We start from the raw sequence: 20,822 nt of genomic DNA on the forward strand, positions 1-20,822 counted from the left end.
GAAGAGGCAGCAGGTGAGAGTAAAAAGTAACACGCCCGGCAAGCAGAGGTAGCCCACCCTGACCAGCACCGAGATAACCCATCAGCATTGGCATTGGCAGTACCCGGGCGATGCTCGACAGTAAACTGAAAATCTTGAAGTGCCAAAAACCATCTGGTGACACGGGCATTGGTGTCCTTGGCACGAGCCATCATTTTAAGAGGCGCATGGTCTGTCAGCAGCGTGAACTTCCGGCCCAACAGATAGTACCAGAGTTCAAGTATGGCCCACTTTACGGCCAAGGCCTCTCTTTCAACAGTAGCATACCTTCTTTCAGCTGAGTTCAGTTTGCGGGAAAGGTAAAGGACCGGATGTTCTTCACCCTCCTGGTCTTGCGACAGGACTGCGCCCAGGCCGACATCTGAAGCATCTGTGTAAAGGCGAAAAGGTTTAGAGAAGTCTGGGGCCCAGAGGACCGGCTCACGTGTCAGAGCGTCTTTAAGTTCACCAAAAGCAGCTTCCGCAGCCGGGCTCCAGATCTTCTCTGGCTGCCCCTTCTTAGTCAGGTAGTACCCTGCCAACCCTAAAAAGGTTCGTACCTGCCGTTTAGTGGTTGGGCGAGGGAAGTTCTGCACTGCTGCAATCTTTGCTTCTTGGGGTTTGATGAGTCCGCGGCCAATCTTGTAACCAAGATAGCGAGCCTCTGTGAGCCCCAGGTGGCATTTGGAAGGGTTAGCCGTCAGACCGGCCAGGCGGAGGGCAGCTAGAACTTTCCTGAGCCGCAGGACATGATCTGGCCAGCTCTCTGCATGTATCACCACATCATCTATGTAGGCGGTGGCATACTCACGGTGTGGTGCCAGGATCTGGTCCATCATCCTCTGGAACGAGGCAGGGGCCCCATGCACCCAGAGAGGGAAGATTCTGTACTGCCAGTGCCCACTAGGTGTGCTGAAGGCTGTTTTTGGTTTGGCATCAGGGCTTAAGGGGACTTGCCAATACCCCTTAGTGAGGTCTAGGGTGGAGATGAACCTTGCTTTCCCAAGACGTTCCACTAGCTCGTCCACACGAGGAAGTGGGTAACTGTCAAACTTGGACACTTCGTTCAGGCTGCGGAAATCATTACAGAACCTCCAGGACCCATCAGGCTTTGGTACCAACACAATGGGATTTGACCAAGGGCTGTGAGATGGCTCGATTACCCCCAGCTGTAGCATTTTCTTGACCTCTTCCTCCACCAACTGCAGTCAGCTTCAGGGATCCTGTAAGACCGTTGTCGGACAATGACTCCAGGGGGTGTGCAGATCTCATGTTGGATGGTATTCGTCCGGCCAGGGGTGGAGGAGAAGACATCACGGTGTTGGGAAATCAGCTCCCGAAGCTCCTGAAGCTGGGCTGGGGTGAGCTCCTCACCTAGGTGGACTGGGGATTCCTCCATACGGGCACAGGCTGACAGCAGGGGAACAGGCTCGATCCATTGCTTGAGGAGGTTGACATGGTAAGTCTTTACCGGCTGTCGTCGACCTGGTTGTTGAACTTTGTAGTTGACTTGCCCCACTCGTTCAACTACTGTATATGGTCCCTGCCAGGTTGCAAGAAATTTACAGTTTGCAGAGGGTATCAGCACCAGTACTCGGTCACCAGTCTTGAACTCCTGGGGCTGTGCTGGGCGATTGTAGGTTTGCTGTTGGCCACGTTGGGCTTCCTCCATATGGGCACGCACCAGTGGCATCACCTTCTCAATACGTTCTTGCATCTGCTGGACATGTTCAATGGTGGTTCTGAACGGTGATGGTCATTGCTCCCAGGCTTCCCGAGCTACATCCAGGAGACCTCTAGGCTGTCTGCCGAACAGCAACTCAAAGGGGCTGAATCCCGTCGATGCCTGGGGAACTTCACGTATGGCAAAAAGAACGTATGGGATGAGAAGGTCCCAGTTGCGTCCATCTTCATCCACCACCCTTCGGAGCATTCTCCTCAAAGTCTGGTTAAATCGTTCCACAAGCCCATCTGTTTGGGGATGATAAACTGAGGTGTGGAAGTGATGAACCTTGAGTAGACCACAGAGAGCTTGCATTATCTTGGACATGAAGGGAGTACCATTGTCAGTCAGGATGTCCTTCGGAATGCCCACCCTAATGAACAACAGGAACAGCTCTCGTGCGATGCCCTTTGCATTGGCCTTCCGCAGGGGTATGGCTTCTGGGTGGCGTAGTCGACGACGACCAGGATGTGCTCGTGTCCTCGTCCTGACCTTGGGAGTGGGCCGACCAGATCCATGCCAATCCGTTCAAAGGGCACATCAATGATGGGAAGAGGGATGAGTGGGCTTGGAGGTGGGTGGTGAAGCGAGGCGAGGTGTGTTGACAGGTGGAGCAACGTTGGCAGAAATTCCTCACCTCCGCAGTCAGCCCTGGCCAGTGGAAGCGTTACCGGATCCTGGCTTCTGTATTCTGGACGCCGAGATGTCCAGCCATCGGATGGGTATGGGCCAGAGACATGACAACATTGATCTTTGTCCTGGGTACGACCAGTAGATCACGGTGGACCCCTCGGCGGATGGACCTGTAGTACAGGAGCCCCTTGAAGTACTCATCTGGGAGGGGACCCCTAATCCGTTTTTCCCCCTCAATCTCCAGGACCTGCTTCCAGGCATGCTTGAGTCGGTCATCCTCCTTCTGGTCCCTAGAGAACTGGTCTGTTCTTGTGATCTGATGGAACAGCTCAGAAAAAAGGTAAGCACCCCCCTGTCCCCGCTCCCCTTCATCTGCGTCTGAAGCGGCGTCTTGTGCCAGGAGGACGTGGTGGTCAGGATGTAGGAGCTGGGCCCGTGGAGGTAGTCATTGACGTCGCCCGGCGCGCTTGCCTCGGGGTCGGTTTCAGGCACCAGGGAAACCGGGCCAGTCACGTCCAAGGAGAGCTGGCACAGGAAGCTCGGGTAGCACTCCAACGGTTAACGGCCAGGTCCCTGACGCATCTTTGACCCATACCTGAGTGGCCGACACCTCTCGCACATCCCCATGGACACAAGAGATGGGAAGCGTGGTGTTCAATTCGGGAGAGCTGGGTAGGATGTCAGGATGTACCAGAGAAACGGTGCTTCCCGAGTCAAGCAAGGCTTGAACCGGCTGGCCTTGGATGTGCACGAGGTGGGTGGGTGCCTGCCCTGGCGGGGAGGTGTGAATGGAGCAGCCCGCCAGCCATCCTCTTACAGGGGATTGGACTCCTGGATCGGTGGGCATGGGCTCATCTCGAGGTTGTGGAGGGCCACGTGGAGTGGGAAGGTGATTCCTAGGAGGTGGCCGTGGAGGTAGTGTTCCCAGGTCCCGGTTCACCGACCTTGTTGAGGTGGCTCCTCGCTCAGGTTAACTTGAATACATGCACACCTAATGGAATGAATGAAGACTTATCTTTGACTTGTTTCTTGTAAAAATGTCTGTTGTAAAAATGTTTTTTGTAAAAGTGCTATTGGTGTAAATGGCCTGTGCATGATGTGATTCTATTAACAGAAGAAGCAATGGACCATTTTAATTGAATTATTGTATGGGATGACACTGCATCACCATTGGTTGATTACGTGGGAGTGTATGTGGGTGTGGGTATAAATAAGTGAGGTTGTATATGTATCCACTTGAGCACACTGAGGAAGGCGCTAAGCTGAAACGCGTCTGTGCAATAAAACACATATATGCAAAGTGCGGCCTTTTTTTCCTGAGTTAACATTTAAGTTTGGCCAAGCACTCTCAAAAAAAGTAACATAAGAGACTGAGTGAAGCCTGCTCCTACCATATACTTTATCCTCGCTCAGGGAGTTGGTCGCTCTCGGTGGCATTGGCCATCTCAGCAGTGGTTTCAGCAGTAGACTGACTCACAATGCGACGTTCAGGCTTGGGGAGAGCCCTCAGGAAGCGGTCCATGGCAACTCTCTCGGTGACTTGTTGCGCAGTCAGTCGGTCAGGTTGTAGCCATCTCTGGCTGATACGGATGAGGTGGGTCATCTGCACTGGAACTGGCGTGTCTGCGGAGTAAGTCCAGAAATGGTAGTGCTGGGCAGTGGCCACTGGAGAAAGACCCAGCCAAAGCAGAATCTCCTGTTTCAGGGTATCATAGTTCCTGGCATTGGGCCAGGGTAGGGTTTGGTAGGCTCGCTGGGCCTCCCCTGTAAGGTAGGGAGCAAGGATGTCTGCCCAGCCGGCTCGAGGCCATTGCTCACGGGTGCCGAGCTGTTCAAAGGTGTAGAGATATGCCTCCACGTCGTCATCAGCAGTGAGCTTGGTAAGGAGGGTCCTTGCAGCCTCACGGGCGGTCGGAGGAGCCAGGGGTCCTCCGGGGTCTCGCATGCGCAGCAGCTGCTGGGTTAAGGTTCCAATTGCAGTAGCTATCTGCTGGGAGTCTCGTTGGCTTTGAGCAAGTGTCTGGAGCAGCGTATTCATCGGGTCTCCAGTGGATGCAGCAGCAGTTGGTCGGGACGCCGGCCTTGGGGATTGTTGCTGTGATGGGTCCATTCTTAATATGCCCGCATTCTCCATCAGTGTAGCAGGGCAAGAATGAACCGAAGGCAGGGATGAAGTGAAAACCCGACAACGCGGGTGTGTTTATTTTTGGTTCAACACTGTGGTAGCTTAGTGGGTGCAAGTGAAGACCCCTCGTCGTGGTCCGGTGCATGGGTAGAAGGTTCTTGGGGAAATCAGGCAGGCAAGGGGCAGATGAGGGGCTCACCACTGTGGAGAGGAAGGGAGGCTGGAGGTCACCACTGTATGCAAGCTTCGGCCAGTCGGGGCTCCAGTCGTCTGTGGGTCATCTTTTTCTTAGGTGCCTTCTGTGGAAAACTGATATGGGAGTGAGTGTTAGAAAATCCAGACTCCCTTCTCCTCGACGGCGCTGCTCCTTTTGTACTTGGACAAACGAGGTCGAATGTGACGCAGGTGTGGGTGGCGATGATTGGCTGCCAGCCGTGCCTCGTTGAAGCCGTTTGCGTTGGCCATGTGCTTCTGTTGACAAACCCCGTGTTTTTAGCCGTGCATGCCCACCAGAGGGTGCTGAAGCGACTCTTGGTGGTGTGAGCCCGGCATGACACCGACTTGAGGGCCGTCTGGTCACACGGACCTTTGTCAAAATGAAACGGCATTGTGTGACAAGTGTAAAAATAGCGGCCTGGTTGAACATGCACTGAAATAACCGAACATAACCTGGTAGGGGGTAGGTTTTGTTCAGGTTAAGTTCAGAGCCTATGTTACCATAGTTACTTACATAGCCTGATCATTTTTGAGCTTTCTGGAACTGAAATCCCAGATTTACCGCTAACTCTGGGTTAACATACCCAGTTAAGCCAGTAAACCTGCTTTCTGGAATACCCCACAGGTCAATGAACCAAAACAAACATCCAGATCAAAACAAATATTGTTTGCTGAACACAAAATCATGCTTCAGACATTGCCATCTCAGTTCCCTGGGGCCTGTACTACGAAGCGGGGTTACTGGCTTATCTGGGTAACTTCGAGAGTAACTTGATCACGTGTGGCGTAAATTCCCGATTAACCCGTACTACGAAAGGTGGATAGGTTTTAACCGAGGTATGCTGCCATGGAAATTTACGCTGCATCTCAAACCTGCTCCAAGCAGGTTATGTTCTTGGTTAACCCGAGGTTTCCGTTAACCACACCCTTTATAAGTACCACCCCTCCACTAACAATTTGAGATATGTCGGCGTACCTGGATGATCCATACGACATCGGAGCGCAAATCGTGAGGTGCTCTCTTCGAGGGGTTTTAGATATATATATATTCTCTATGAAGATATAGATTGTCAGTTGAGGGAATTCGTTATCTTTGTCAGATGATCTAGGCAGAAGTCTCTAATGTCACCCGTCATAGCAATGCCCTTACGTGGACATTCATTCATTCGTGGACATTCATCATCTAATCGGTGATGCTGAACATCTGAGCAAGAATACTGTATGTCCGAAAATAAATCGGACATAGGCCTAGCCTAGCCTACAGTATGCTGAACATCTGAGCAAGAATAGCCTAAAATAAATCGGACATAGCCTAGGCCTAATAAATTAAAATCACCATTTTAACAAACTTGTTGAATTGAAGGTCACATTACTGTACCCTGCGCATAAAGGCTACACATTTCCACAGCACCAGAATCCGACCGAATGCCTCCCTCAACCCCTTCCACAATCGGCCTTCCACTATTATTTGCGATGGCCAACTCCTCTGCTACTGTAAAACACTCCTTACAGTAGTGTTCAAAGACACCTTTTTCTTGTTAGCTGTAAAACAGAGGCCAAGTGAAGGCTATAAGCATACTAGGCCTACATGTTTTCATAATTAAGAAATATTAATGCAAGCTATAACTATATAAACCTACTATTCTGAATAATGTGTTTGTGTTTCATTTTCACCTGCTGCCATGTGCGTTTGGCAATGGTGTTGCATCTGAAATGTTCACAGGATTAGGCATACACTAAATCAGTCAATGGGGGCTACTTAAACATTCAATTATCCTATTACTGTAATCTATATGCCCACTTCTAAATTGTGTTGCATCTGTAGGCATTTCTATGAACTCAAAATAGGCAATTTAATTATTTCAACTCATTTCAGACATTCTGCAAGCTATTAATCCTCCGTAACACATATTTGAAGAACATGTGGAAATAAAACTTTACTTTTAGGCATTTAGGCTACCCGATCTGCAATACGTTGCCAACAGCCTTGCCTTGCTTTGTTCATGCAGACGTATTTGATTTTTGTCGTAGAGTGGGTTTTAATTCCTCGTAACTTGGCATAATAATTGTGCATTCCTCATCCGTAAAATAAGGTGATCGCGTCATCATTGAAAGTGGTGACTTGCGTTGCAACCCGCCCCTTTTATATGAACGCACACAAACTCCAATTAGGTTAACCCCGGCTCAACAAATCAACTTCATAATCAGCGTCGTAGTACCGATTAACACCACTTAAGATAACCAGGTTTTGTCAACCCCGGTTTAACAAAGTAACCCTGGGTTACATCTGGGTAGGTTAAGCTCCCTTTGTAGTACAGGCCCCTGGTCTAAACTCCATAGGAAAACAGTGGGGTGAGTCAAAGAGGAGAACGCACAAGTGTGGACCTAGGAATCTGGACAATCTGGGGAGATTTTGTAAAGACGAACGGTCTTAAATCCCTTGCTTTGTATTTTCCAACTTTATGGGGTGTCAGGAGAATGTTACAAGCTGTTTTATTGGCAAAGGGATACTTAAGAAGGTATTACAAGCAGGGGTGGCAATAATTGTGAGCAACGTGTTTTTGTAAAAAATATTTATTTCTTTATGAGATTTTCCTTGTTCTCAAAATAAATTTGCTTCCCTTCAAGGTTGGATTTTTCCTAATTTTTTATTCATTGTGAGACTACAAAAAAAAAAAAATAAAAAAAAAAATCACCAACAGATTATTTATCTATACCGGTTTTTAGTCAACTTTAGCAGAGGTGCCAATAATTCTGGAGGGTACTGAATACACATATATATACACATACACACACGTGTGTGTATACACAATGCATGAGCAAAACAGAAACATATTACATAAACCCTCTACAAGAAATTAGTGAAGAAGCTCTTTCTTTAACCATCTTCTACAGAAGCCATCATGACAGGGCAGGGGGTTGCGACTAGATCCTTGTCTGCCCACCGCTTGTCTGTGAGGAGCACCCTGGAAGATGACCTGGATGGAGCAGACAGCACAATTAGCCGGTGAGTTATGAGGATTTGCATGCCTTTTTTGGTGATTTTACACTTGTGTAAGTAATCCTAGCTGTTCTACATGACCTGCCATGTGAATTTCAGGTCTCAGTCGGTATGTGATGACACGTCATCTGAACTCGAGAGGGTTGCAGCCTTGGATCCTCAAGCAGCATCTAGAAACTCCTTCAGAGGGAGAGGTGCCCTGTCACGGTATGGAAGCTTACACAGTACACCTCATCTTATATGTGTGTCTATGTCAGTTCACTCTTCCTTCTCCTCTCAATCTCTTTCTCTCTTATGTACTCAACCTTCTCTTCCTCCCCCAAGGCTGGTTACTTTGGTGGTTACTTTAAGAGACTGGGCTCATCGGAGTTTGATAGAGGAGGAAGAGAGGCCAGATTCCTTCCTGGAGCGTTTCAGGGGGCCTGAGCTCCGACCCCCACCCAGCCGCTTCAGCAACACTCAGACCGATGCCAACGGCAACATGGACAAGGCCATCAAGTACAGTGGAATTACTTCTTCCATAGACCACATTTTTGTTTCCTGCTGTAGTAGGCATATATGTAAATTGTTCCTGTACTAAGCAAACCGTGTTCTTGTTGCGGATGGATCTCTTACAGGAAGAAGAGGGAAACATTTGTGATATCACCATCTGATGACATGCACTACCGCTGGCTGTTTGTCATTGGCGGTGCTGTGCTCTATAACTGGGTCTTATTGGTGGCCAGGTTTGTATAAATCTCAATAGTTTCTTCCCAAATCAAGCCAAAAGGAGCACCTCCATTACCATATTAGTATTTTCACCAACATAAAAGGCCATGAGGCAGTTAGCAACCAAATTTGTTTCCTCTATTTTTTTTACAGAGCATGTTTTGACCAGCTGCAGACTCAAAACTTTATTATGTGGCTAGTTCTGGACTACCTTTGTGACTCCATCTATATCCTGGACACCATTGTACGCTTACGTACAGGTAAAATTCAAAGAATACCAAACTTAAATTATACATAACCCTGGTACAATATCATTGAAAATCAGTATCAAAGAGAAGAGAGCATTCTGTTGTGTTTTGTGTTTAGATCTCTGTATGCAACTTACCCCCATTCCAGTCTCCCCACTTCAGAGATGAATCATGTAGATACAAGCTGTTTTAAAAAGGGGAACTATGCAGGGTTTTTTTTTTGTGCTTAATTTACCTTAATATAACGACTTCAGATTCATTGGAATGGTTATATGACTTTTTCTGGGGTGAATGGTGGCCATCTTGCTTCTCCCTAGTGTCTGTGAGCAGCAAAACCAGCCTTGCAACTTTGGGCCGGCAGGCTGTCGGCCTCAGAGTCAGAAAGTCTTGCGGTCCTGCGATGTAACAAATTGCTTTACTGCACTACACGCATACACGCCAGGCACCGGCTAGAACAAGGTAGCGATGGAGTTTCTCAGACACTCATCATGGCAGAGCCAGCGAAAAGTAGAAAGCGAGTAAACCGTTGTTGGAGGAACAGGGAAAGAGGAAACGGCAGATTGACCGAGCGAGGAGTGTCGTAAAATATATACTCTAAAGCTGTAGGGGGATCTCTGCAGAGAAAACTGCGAGCAAAAGTGAGAAAATAGCAAAGAAATTGCATAGGGGGTCTTTAAAGCCATGAAGGGGTTTTTCATGAAAAAAAATATGGCTAATGTATGTAACTGTTGTAATGTATGTCATGAGGTACTAATGTGAGTTTTTAGGAGTTAATCAATTGGCTGGAGGTCTTAACCCTGTTTCTGTCTCTCCACGCCCCATGTAGGTTTCTTGGAGCAGGGCCTGCTGGTGAAAGATCTGCGCAGGCTGAGGGACGCCTACATCCACACCCTTCAGTTCAAAATGGACGTTCTGTCCATGTTGCCCACTGACCTGGCATACATCAGCACAGGAATCCACACTCCTCAACTGCGCTTCAACCGCCTGGTCCGCTTTCCACGCATGTTTGAGTTCTTCGACCGTACCGAGACGCGCACCAACTACCCCAACATCTTTCGCATCTGCAACCTAGTGCTCTACATCCTTATCATCATCCACTGGAATGCCTGCATCTATTATGCCATCTCGAAATCCCTGGGGTTTGGCTCCGACCAGTGGGTTTATCCGAACATCACAAACCCCGAGTATGGGTCCCTGACACGTAGCTACGTCTTCTGCTTATACTGGTCAACCCTCACGCTCACTACCATCGGGGAGATGCCTGCCCCGGTCAGGGATGAGGAGTACGTGTTTGTGGTGTTTGACTTCCTGGTGGGTGTGCTGATCTTCGCCACCATTGTGGGAAACGTGGGCTCCATGATCTCAAACATGAACGCCACGCGAGCTGAATTCCAGGCTCGTATAGACGCCATCAAGCACTACATGCATTTCCGCAAGGTAAGCCGGGAGCTGGAGACACGAGTCATTAAGTGGTTCGACTATCTCTGGACCAATCAGAAAGCTGTCGATGAGCAGGAAGTGCTGAAGAACCTTCCGGACAAGCTGCGGGCAGAAATTGCCATCAACGTGCACCTGGACACACTGAAGAAGGTGCGCATCTTCCAGGACTGTGAAGCTGGACTGTTAGTGGAGCTGGTTCTGAAGCTTCGTCCTCAGGTGTATAGCCCAGGAGATTACATATGCCGCAAAGGGGACATTGGTAAAGAAATGTACATCATCAAGGAGGGCAAACTGGCTGTTGTGGCCGATGACGGAGTGACTCAGTACGCTCTTCTGATTGCTGGCGGATGCTTTGGAGAAATCAGCATCCTTAACATTCAAGGCAGCAAAATGGGCAACAGGCGAACTGCCAACATCCGCAGCATCGGCTACTCTGACCTGTTCTGTCTGTCAAAAGACGACTTGATGGAGGCTGTGATGGAGTATCCTGATGCAAAGAAAGTTCTAGAAGAACGAGGCAGGGAGATTCTGATGAAGGAGGGGCTTCTTGACGAAAGCCTGGCTGCTGGAGCTCTGAGCGTCATAGATACTGATGAGAAGGTGGAGAAGCTGGAGTCATCTCTGGACGTTCTGCAAACACGTTTCGCCCGCTTGCTCGGAGAGTTCTCATTCACACAGCAACACCTCAAACAGCGGATCACCACTCTGGAGCGCCAACTCTGTCACACAGGCCTCGGGTATATGTCGGACCACGAGGCCGACGTGGATATGGACGCAAACACAAGTGCAGGTGTTCACGCACAATCACACTCAGAGACTCATGAACAATCAAACGCATTGACAGAATCACACATGGACATGGACACAAATGAGGTCCACAGGTCATTAACAGATATACCTGCTGAAAACTGCAACCAGGTAACAAATGAAGCTCCTACTGAGCCAAAGAATGAAACATGAGTTAGAAGACAGCATAGAAAATGACCCTCATGGTTACCTACGCTGTGTTATTGGCAAATTCCTCAGGACAGCCTAAAGACAGACCCAATCTGAGTTGGTACTTCATGACATTGTGTATTGGAGAAATGACAGACTGCTCCTGAAAGCGGAGAAAACAGAGAGGTAGAGAGGGAATGGAATCTCTTGACAGAAGCCTTTGTGCCACAGCACAGTGCCATGACTTTTGCGGTCCACGGGGACAAGCACCCTGAGCACCCAAGTGTTGCTATGTGACTCGATGTGTGTGTGTTTACCAGTACGGCTGGTGATGATACATGCTCTAGACTCTCGTGGTGATTTTTCCAAAGGGTTCAATTGGATTCAAAATCACATCACATTTCCCATGCTGTTAATTACTCTCTCTCAAATTGTTTCATCATTTGTGATGTGCTTAAGTTTGATATCTGTGACATAAGTTTAATCGATATAATAGCCAGAAATAATACATGATTCAATTATTATGAAATAATGTCTACCATGTAACAACAGAGGTCATCTGAGGCCAGTTGATCAGTTCACCAGCTCACCATCTCAGTTCACTCAACTCACTAACTATTCATTGTACAGTTTTCAGGTTGTGCAATCATTACCTGATAAACAAATCACAGAATACCACAATGTTGGACTCAATCTAATGCTCTCTTGCCCAATCCCGGGTGGGAGGAGGTGGCTCATATAAGATATCATGTACCATACTTTACAGTAAAGACATATTTATACATATTTCTAATTATATTGTGATTCTTACACAAGCAAAGAAGTGTTTGAAAACAGTACATGAAAACATTGTTAAAGCAACTGTTAGGGTCACACCTCCCTACATAAATTAACTTCATTTGACATTATGATTTGCTTTGTCAAGAAGTGACAAAAATGTAAAATTGGGTTTGCCTTAATCTTGAATTATGATCACTGGCAGCATGCAATTATACCTCGGAGAGTATAGCTTGCATGTTGCTTTCGATATCCATGTAACTTATTTAGCCGTAACCACAAACATTTCAGGGCACAATGTTAGTTTTAGGATTTTCGATATCACTCCTAGAAAAAGTATTAATCCTAGAAGCTAAATATGTGCAAACACTTACTACACTTCCCATCCCCATTATTGCAAACACTAAACAGAATAAATGTTTCCGGGGAACTGAAAAGACTTCAATTGAGAAGCCTCTATGAAAACTTGAGAACTGTGCAGACCAATCAAGTTGCCTGGGCATCATCATACGATGATGAATATCAGCAACCCATTGTGAGCAAAGGTACCATTCAGGTCACCTGAGTGTGCTTCGGTTGATTTTGTTTACAACAAAAAGCCTGTCACTCGAGAAGCTAGTTGTTTAGATGTCACTATTGCATCTGTTGTACAAGACATTGACAGCACAATAACTTTCAAATAAAAAAAAACAAACAGAAAACAGCCAAGGCATTTGCTGAGAATAAGGATGTTTTGGCTGTTCTCCCTACAGGATTCATGGTAGGCTATTTTGTTGCTCTGATTGGTTAGGTCTATCCAATAGTGTGCAGGTGCATTTTCCCTTCGGTTGAAACATGCCCCATAATCAAACCCCATAATTACGTCCTAATGGTGCCATGTCAGACTCAAATTCTGAATAGTATGGTTATGTCAGGCTCGATCAGAGACTTTATAATGAGGAGACACAGCACTCTAAGGGCCCTAGTTTAACGATCAGAAACACAGCGCAAAGCGTATTCTTATTACAATGCAAAGCTTATTCCTATCTTACACTCGCACTTACACTTATACAATGCGCCAGGGGTGTGGCAATTAACAACCTAAGGTGTGGTCTGGCGCATTATCTAAAAATCGCTATCTTACACTATCTAAAAAGCATTATGCCACTGACCAAGAAAAACCTGGTCTAGTGAAAGGCGCATATGAAGCACAGCTGAAGACGCATCGTCACGAGATGTAAGCACCAACTCCTCTGCAGGATAAATGTCCTTAGGTTTTTTATTCAGTCATTCGAACATTATTGGGTTGCTTTTTTCAGGCTATGTTTTCGATGGTAACCCATTGTCAGTCAATAGTCAAAGTAATTAACTATGTATAACTGTTTTGTCATTGACTAGGACACCACCGTGAAGTTAGTTTCACTTTGCCTATGAGTTCAAATAATAGACGAATGCAGATGTGTGTAGGCTATACTCTGCTAGGTTTTAGTAAAGCATGGTTTAGTGGAATACCTGTTCCATATGGTCTCGCATGCAAGCAGATTCCTTCAAATTCACCGCTGACTATCAATATACCGATGCGCTGTTTGAAGTTGTGCTGCTTGCTGTTAAAGGGAATGACAAATGTCATTTTCAATGGTTTAAAGGATATTGCTCCCAAAACACACCCATGACTGATTAAGAAAAATAAGAACCACCTTTTTGCGCCATGCACACGACATTTGATAATAAAACCACCCTGAATGTGGACAGGACAAACCCCTAAATGTATTTAAGCTATTCGCCAGTGACCATGCATTTTAGATCGCCAAAATAGGGCTCAAAGAATCCTCCATAGAAGAGGTTAGTTTGTAACGGACAATTTTTTTTTTGGGGGGGGGGGGGGGGGGGGGGTCAGTGTTTATACCAGATCTGTGTTTGCATATTTAATACGTTTCATACACGTGTTTCAACACTGCATTTCGGTCGTTGCTTTTACCTTACCAGAGCCCGTTTACGGAGAGCCGGATCACTCCCTATTAACTCCATTGTACCTGCAATATGTTGCAGTTCCGCTAGGGGCGATCACGAATAAGTGCAAAAACAATGGGGGTCTATGGAGCTAGACGGCTAAATTTGTCTCTTTCACCTGGTTGTCGTTGAGAAATTGAAGATTTGATTGTGGTTTCTGCAAGCTCAATATGGATTATAGGTCAAAAGTTGAATGAACGAGTAGTCACGTCCTTTCGATTTTTTACAGGTTGGGTCATTGTTGCCCACAACACACTAGCTTTCTGCTAATGAATGATGTCATTGACACATTTGAAAGGCTTTTTAGAACAAAAAAGTGACTCAAAAAATATAATACTCAGCGGTTTGTATTTTCTATGCCCCCTCTTTTGACTGCAACATTCAAATTTCTGGGCAAAAAATGATATCCCGAGAAAAGTGGATTTGAGGGGTACAGCTCCATAGGCCTCCATTCATTCTGCACTTATTCGTGAGCGCCCTCATGTGGAACCAGAAAAGGAACTGCAATCAGAGCTGTACCCCTAAAATCCACTTTTCTCGGGATATAATTTTTTTGCCCAGAGATGTGAATGTTGCATGCGAAAGAGGGGACAGAGAAAATACACACCGCTGAGTACTATACTATATTTTTTGAGTCACTTATTTGTTCTAAAAAGCCTTTCAAATGTGTCAATGGCGTCATTCATTAGCAGAAAGCTAGTGTGTTGTGGGCAACAACGACCCAACCTGTAAGAAATCGAAAGGACGTATACTCGTTCAATCAACTTTTGACCTATAATCCATAGTGAGCTTGCAGAAACCACAATCAAATCTTCGATTTTACAACAACAACCAGGTGAAACAGACAAATTTAGCTGTCTAGCTCCATAGACCCCCATTGTTTCTGCACTTATTCGTGATCGCCCCTAGTGGAACTGCAACAGATTGCAGGTACAATAGAGTTAATAGGGTGATCCGGCTCTCCGTAAACGGGCTCTGCCTTACCATAGACCTCTCCAGAATAAGTCCCGCCTCCGTAACTTCCGTATCCATCCAACTTCCGGGCGTCGATTGTCTATGGGAAATAACATGGCGTTTCGAAATATCATACCGGTAAAACATCTGTAGGTAGCGAAGTAGAAAAAAATGGTGGGCCGATTGGCCTACACACTTCTGCCATCTAGTTTCCACTGGGTTTTTTGATTGTCGGTGCCGTTAAAGTAGAAATATATCAGTAAGAAGCACTAAGCTAACGCACGCTTCAGACGCCGCGACTCCCCCAGTCAAGGTTGCATAGCAACGGCAATGTTTCATAGTTTGTCTTCACCGAAATGGAGTTTGTGACACCAGAGCCTGTCTACGGAGGTGGCACTAACCCTGCGTGAAATCATCATGTTTGATAGGTTGTTAATACCAGGGGCGCCTGCAGGAATTAATGCTATGGTACGCACACCCATCACCCCCCCCCCCCCCCGCAAAAAAAAAAACAATATTTGTCCGTTTTATTTGTCCGTTTTAGGTCCGTGCATTGGTCAGTCAGCAAAAAAGTAGCCTACATAGCATAACAACATCCACATGCAATAATACAACGACAACGTCTACAATGACCTGTTCATTTGGACAACTTGATACAGCCCTATACAGGCTAAAGTTACCTTTAGTTTTGTTCTAGCGTAACGTGACGTCTGGCTTTAGTGCAGTCTCGTTCTGACAAGCACACCAATTGCCTACCTTGTTCTTGTCCATCTGGAATAACTCCTAGCTTTGCTGCCTCCATCCTTTCTGTTTTCGTTGTCTAAAACTTGTGATATCCATGATGAGTATTGAGTTAGTGAATTAGCTCAACATTGTGTGCTGATAGCCGAGTAAAAGAAAACAAGTAGCCTATTGCGTGCCTATTCTCCCTCCTGCTCAAACAAAATGTGTGCAGGTTAATTTTGATAACGTGTTCACTAACTTTACGTAATAGAAAATGGTAAATAGCCTGATGGCATGCAGCTAATGGGATACTGTGCATAGTTGGGAAGGTATGGTAGGCCAATTTGGTGTGAATACACACACACACACACACACACACACACACACACGGGAAATTTTCTCTCGCTGTTGAGTAGCCTGATGGTACGCACAGTGCGTACGGACGTGCGCCTGGTTAATACATTCTGAAAACGTTACTGTTCTGATCAAGCTCATGCAAAATAAAGCTATCGACTCAATACGATTCAGCCTCTGATTATCATTGTCTGCTTATCATTATCTGTTATTCGTGAAAAAAAACTCTCATCTCGTCATGTCTTTAGTGTCTTCGTCGGCAATTTCTTTCTTTTTCAAACATCTCAATAACAGCCAACAAACTCGCACAGTCAAACCAAAGTTAAGTCATGTTGAAAAGAGGCTGAACCTTGCAAACGATTTACATTTGTAGACCACTGAAACCACGCATTAATTATCACACATGAAAATGACCATCACGTTAGGTTGTGACTGGTTGGTTGTGAGCAAGATCAGAGCCCGTCTACGGAGAGCCTGGCCACTCCGTATTAGGTCCCATTGTACCGAATTTTGGTTGCAGTTCCAGATTTCCACTGGGGGCAATCGCCATGAGTGCAGAATGAATGGGAGTCAATGAAGCTAGACGGCTAAATTTGTCTCTTTCACCTGATTGTCGTTGACAAATCTCAGATTTGATTGTAGTTTGTATAAAACTTCAACATCTGTTATAGGTCAAAAGTTAAATGAACGAGTATTTATGTCCTTTGGATGTCTTATAGGTTGGGTCGTTGTTGCCCATAACACGCTAGCATTGTGCTAATAAATGACTTTATTGATACGTTTGAAAGGCTTTTTAGAACAATTAAGTGACTTTAAAAAATATAATACTCAACCAAGTGTATTTTCTTTGCCTCCCCTTTCGAATACAATATTCAAATGACTTGAAAAAAAATTATATCCCGAGAAAAGTGGATTTTGAGGGGTACAGCTCCATAGACCTCCATGCATTCTGCACTCGTGGACGAGCGCCCTCATGTGGAACCACAGAAGGAACTGCAACCAGTTCAGAAACCGGAAGTTTTCCGAGAGTGGCAGTTCTCCCCTTATTAGACATCCTCTGGCAAGATCTAACGCCCTCCTCCGCCCGCGTACATCGGAACTAGCTCCTGGTTAGCATTAATAATCGTTTACTACTTAAACGGCACCGACAATCAAAAAATCCAGTGGAAACTAGATGGCAGAAGTGTGTAGGCCAATCGGCCCACCAGCTTTTTCTACTTTGTCACCTACAGAGTTTGACAGGTACGATCTTTCAAAACGCCATGTTATTTCTCATAGACATTTGACGACCGGAAGTTGGAAGGATACGGAAGTTACGGAGGCGGGACTTATTCTGGAGAGGTCTATTACCTTACGCATGCCAGTTATGTATCCACCAGCTGCCTGTCTGCTAACCTGACTCTCGCCAGATGAATTTCGTCCTGTTTAGCTCCGCCTAGCTTAACTCACATCCATCTGGGACCTCTTCCATTGAGAGTGATTTCTGCACCAGATTTTATGATACAGCCAATCAGGACGCAGGGCAGGAGTTTCATAGATGTGACAGCAGTCTCACAGTCGCTTCTACGCTATCAGCGTCACGGGTTGGCTTCGATGTGAGTGGTTGAAGTAGCACGTCAATAGATGACGGACAAGTGGCTTATTCAATCATATGCAAGCATTTTTGATTTTACGGTATTTAAGGGGATTTGGGGGGTTTCCCTACTGATAGGTAGTGCTAGCTACTAGCTAGTGGATCCTTCGTGAGCCAGAACCAAACTGACAACTAGCATAGCAACCTGTAGTGCTAGATAGCAGGAATAGCAAGAGAGGCAGCAACTGTCGTTCATGCATAACCCCAGCCAATCACAGACAGAGTAGGGCGTATTCTCATACATATCCCAGCCAATCACAGACAGAGTAGGGTGGTATTGGCCAATCACAGACAGTCTTCCGCTACCACCCTACAAAAAAAAAAAACATTCGCAGCCCGCTTGCACGACGAGACTCGGCACCCGCTTCCTTATTTGGGTTTTGGATTACCTGGTTTTAGCCTATGACAAAACGGTTGAAATTGAAACTAAGTGATCGTGTATGTGTAGGGTGTATTTCATACACAATCTGGCAACCTGGGAGATGTCAGACAATAGAAAAAATGAATGGATCAATGATTTTAAAATGAAGTTTAATGGCCATGCAAATTACGGGAGTATTCTGGGAGAAATAACCATAGGAAATAACAAAACGGGAGGGTGCTGGGAGATGACCTTGAAATACGGGAGAACCCGGGGAAAAACGGGAGTGTTGACAGGTATGATCCCGCCCCTTCCCCTGCCAAAAGTTGTCATGTGATTACACCATGCCAATCATGTGATCTCGCAGCTTGGTGTCGTGAAGCCTTGCACACACACAGTGTGCCCAAAATAGCTGCCCAATAACTGACCAAAGTGCGTTGCAAGATGGCCGGCAAGTGGGGGACTTGCCTAAAAGGGCTGTGGCTATATATAAAGTTGATCAGACTCTTGACACTCTCGGCCGCCAAAGTGCAACGCTAACAATCTTGCAGGCTGGCTCTCATAGTAAATTACTAAAATGACTGACTTCTATTCATCATGACGAATTTAGACAAAAGCAGATACTGTATTAGTTGGGGGCCTTACACCCCATTGTTTGTGCAAATTCATCTACAAGCACCAAATTTGGCACAGATGCAGCTGAGGGCATACTGAAATGATTTAGCCAGGGCACCCTAGCCAATGGTCCCTGAGACCAAGATGGCGGCCAAATCCAATATGGTCGTCGCCAGAAAGGGATTCGGCTGTATACAGTTGAAAGCGTGAGTATTATGCAGTAAATTCATGATTTTAAATGGATGCCTTGACAATGTGCATAAGTAGGACTTTTGTTTAATATTTCTTACCCATTTGCAGTGGAACTGAAACCCCTGAGAAGCAGACAGACTCTTCAGCTGAAGTCCAATTTCCTCCAGCAGTCTTAACAGCACTAAATAACGAGGACCCGGCTCTGAAGTCGCATTCAAGGAACAGACTAAAAAACATGCTTATTCAAGCACTGTTTGATTACTTGAGTGACAACACAATGTATGTAGACAAGGTAGAGATTTGTCTTTGGTTAATACATGGTCAGTTTTTTGAAAGGAAAATTTTACTGAAACGCTTGGATTCTGACAAGATATAGAGTTGCTTGCTCTGTCAGGGAACCCAGTCACATACTTAATTAATTATTTTTTGCATAGCATAAAAAAGCTTAAATAAATTAATACATTTTAAGTTAAACTGTTAAGAGGAAACAAAGCTGGAGCCAGTAGTGGATTCCTATCTGATATAACTCTGATGCAAATCAGTGTGTTCATGTCACATGCCTTAAAGTGTGCGCTTTTGATGGGAAATTGCATTGAATTATAAATAAGACAGTGACACATTTTATGATGCCTTACTTTGTTCCTTTACATCTTACAGGTAGGCCTATCCATCTCACGTACAATATGTGGAGCTCTTAAAAAATATGTCCTGTTCAGCTTCCCTTTTCTAAAAGAAAACTACGGATCTGGATATGTAAGTACTGACTTTCCCACAACCTAGAAATACTCTACCAAATTATATTTCATGATAAGTTTTTAATATTGTTGCTAGCAGGTAAGTAGTGGTGTCTGTTAATACTGGGGGAGGTCCTAAGGCCAGCACATGCCAATTTGTGACGTCAACATAATTGATCTGGCCGCTATATTGGATTTGATCAAAAACACTAAAAAGATTTCACAGGTCACAAATGTGGTCCGATTTTCACGAAACTTGGCACAGATTATCTTCAGACCAAGCCTCACAAAATATACCTATTGGCGTTTCAATATTCAAAAGACAATCAGCTCAATACAGCCAATCAAATTTGGTGGCAAAGCAGCCAAACAGGAAGTGACCTCATATCTCAGCAAGGCTGAGGTCCAAACTTGGTATAGAGCTATAGTTTTTGAGCCAGATGAGATACAAACTCGATGTCTATTTAATCTTTTTTGACCATGAAACCCATAGAAATACTTACATTTATGATTGGGTTTATTAGGACCCCCCCAAATTCCCTAAATTCAATATGGCTGCTGCCCGAAAAAGGGTTTTGGCTACAAATTTTGAACCAAATGCGAATGTTATGTTTATTTTATGTTTATTGACCACATGAAGTCCATTGGTATATTTATATGTATAGTGTAAGTCTGAAACCTGTTTTCTTTTTTTTTACCACAACTTTGAAGGTTATTCTCAATGTTGATTAATTTCCTTAAGTGAATACATTTCAAAGTGTAATCATATAAAAAAGAATAAGGCACAATTATTATTGCACAGCAATATTTATATTATGCCAAATTGTTAAAAGAATAATATAGTCAATTTGTCCAAAACTCTTAAAGGTTTTCTTAGCATAACAAAAAAACAGCGATAACATAAAAAAGCAACAGTGAATTCTCTTGGTCTCTCTCATGAATTCTCATTCTCATGGTCTGTCTCATAATTGTGGTCATAAGAACAAAACACTTGTAGAAAAGAAGTACACCTGGTCAGGAAGAAAGTTGGTAGGAAAGGAAGTAGTTGGCTAAACACTGTTGTTGGTCATCTTATGAGACCACAGATGACCACCTACGACCCATTACAATTCACATACCGTCCAGAGGTGGGTGTGGAGGATGCCTTAATCTACCTGCTTCATAGAACACACTCTCACCTGGACAGGGCTCATGTTCTATGATTTCTCAAGTGCTTTTAACACCATACAGCCTATGCTGCTACGCGAGAAGCTGCAAAGGATGCAGGTAGACACCTCCACAATTTCATGGATTACTGATTACCTGACTGACAGACCACAAGTTGTGAGAATGAAAGGGTGTGTGTGTCTGAGCAGGTAGTCAGTAACATAGGAGCACCACAAGGGACTGTGCTGTGTCCGTTTCTTTTCTTTTCTTTGTACACCTCAGACTTCCAGTAAAAC

At 45.3% G+C, this 20,822-nt stretch overlaps 1 protein-coding gene across 1 annotated transcript in view; it reads left to right on the top strand.

Moving 5' to 3' along the window:
- The window catches only part of cnga2b (cyclic nucleotide gated channel subunit alpha 2b), a 15,827-nt gene extending 4,696 nt beyond the window's left edge, over positions 1–11,131 (top strand). Inside the window, exons 2-7 of the mRNA XM_042093912.1 lie at positions 7,611–7,722; positions 7,816–7,923; positions 8,041–8,214; positions 8,334–8,441; positions 8,578–8,684; positions 9,499–11,131. Of these exons, the coding sequence (XP_041949846.1) occupies positions 7,611–7,722; positions 7,816–7,923; positions 8,041–8,214; positions 8,334–8,441; positions 8,578–8,684; positions 9,499–11,072 (2,183 nt within the window). The 3' untranslated portion in view covers positions 11,073–11,131. The remainder of the gene's footprint in view (positions 1–7,610; positions 7,723–7,815; positions 7,924–8,040; positions 8,215–8,333; positions 8,442–8,577; positions 8,685–9,498) is intronic.
- The last annotated feature ends 9,691 nt before the right edge of the window (positions 11,132–20,822 follow it).

This window comes from Alosa sapidissima, chromosome 5 (assembly GCF_018492685.1).
Source record: "Alosa sapidissima isolate fAloSap1 chromosome 5, fAloSap1.pri, whole genome shotgun sequence".
Lineage (NCBI taxonomy): Eukaryota > Metazoa > Chordata > Actinopteri > Clupeiformes > Clupeidae > Alosa > Alosa sapidissima.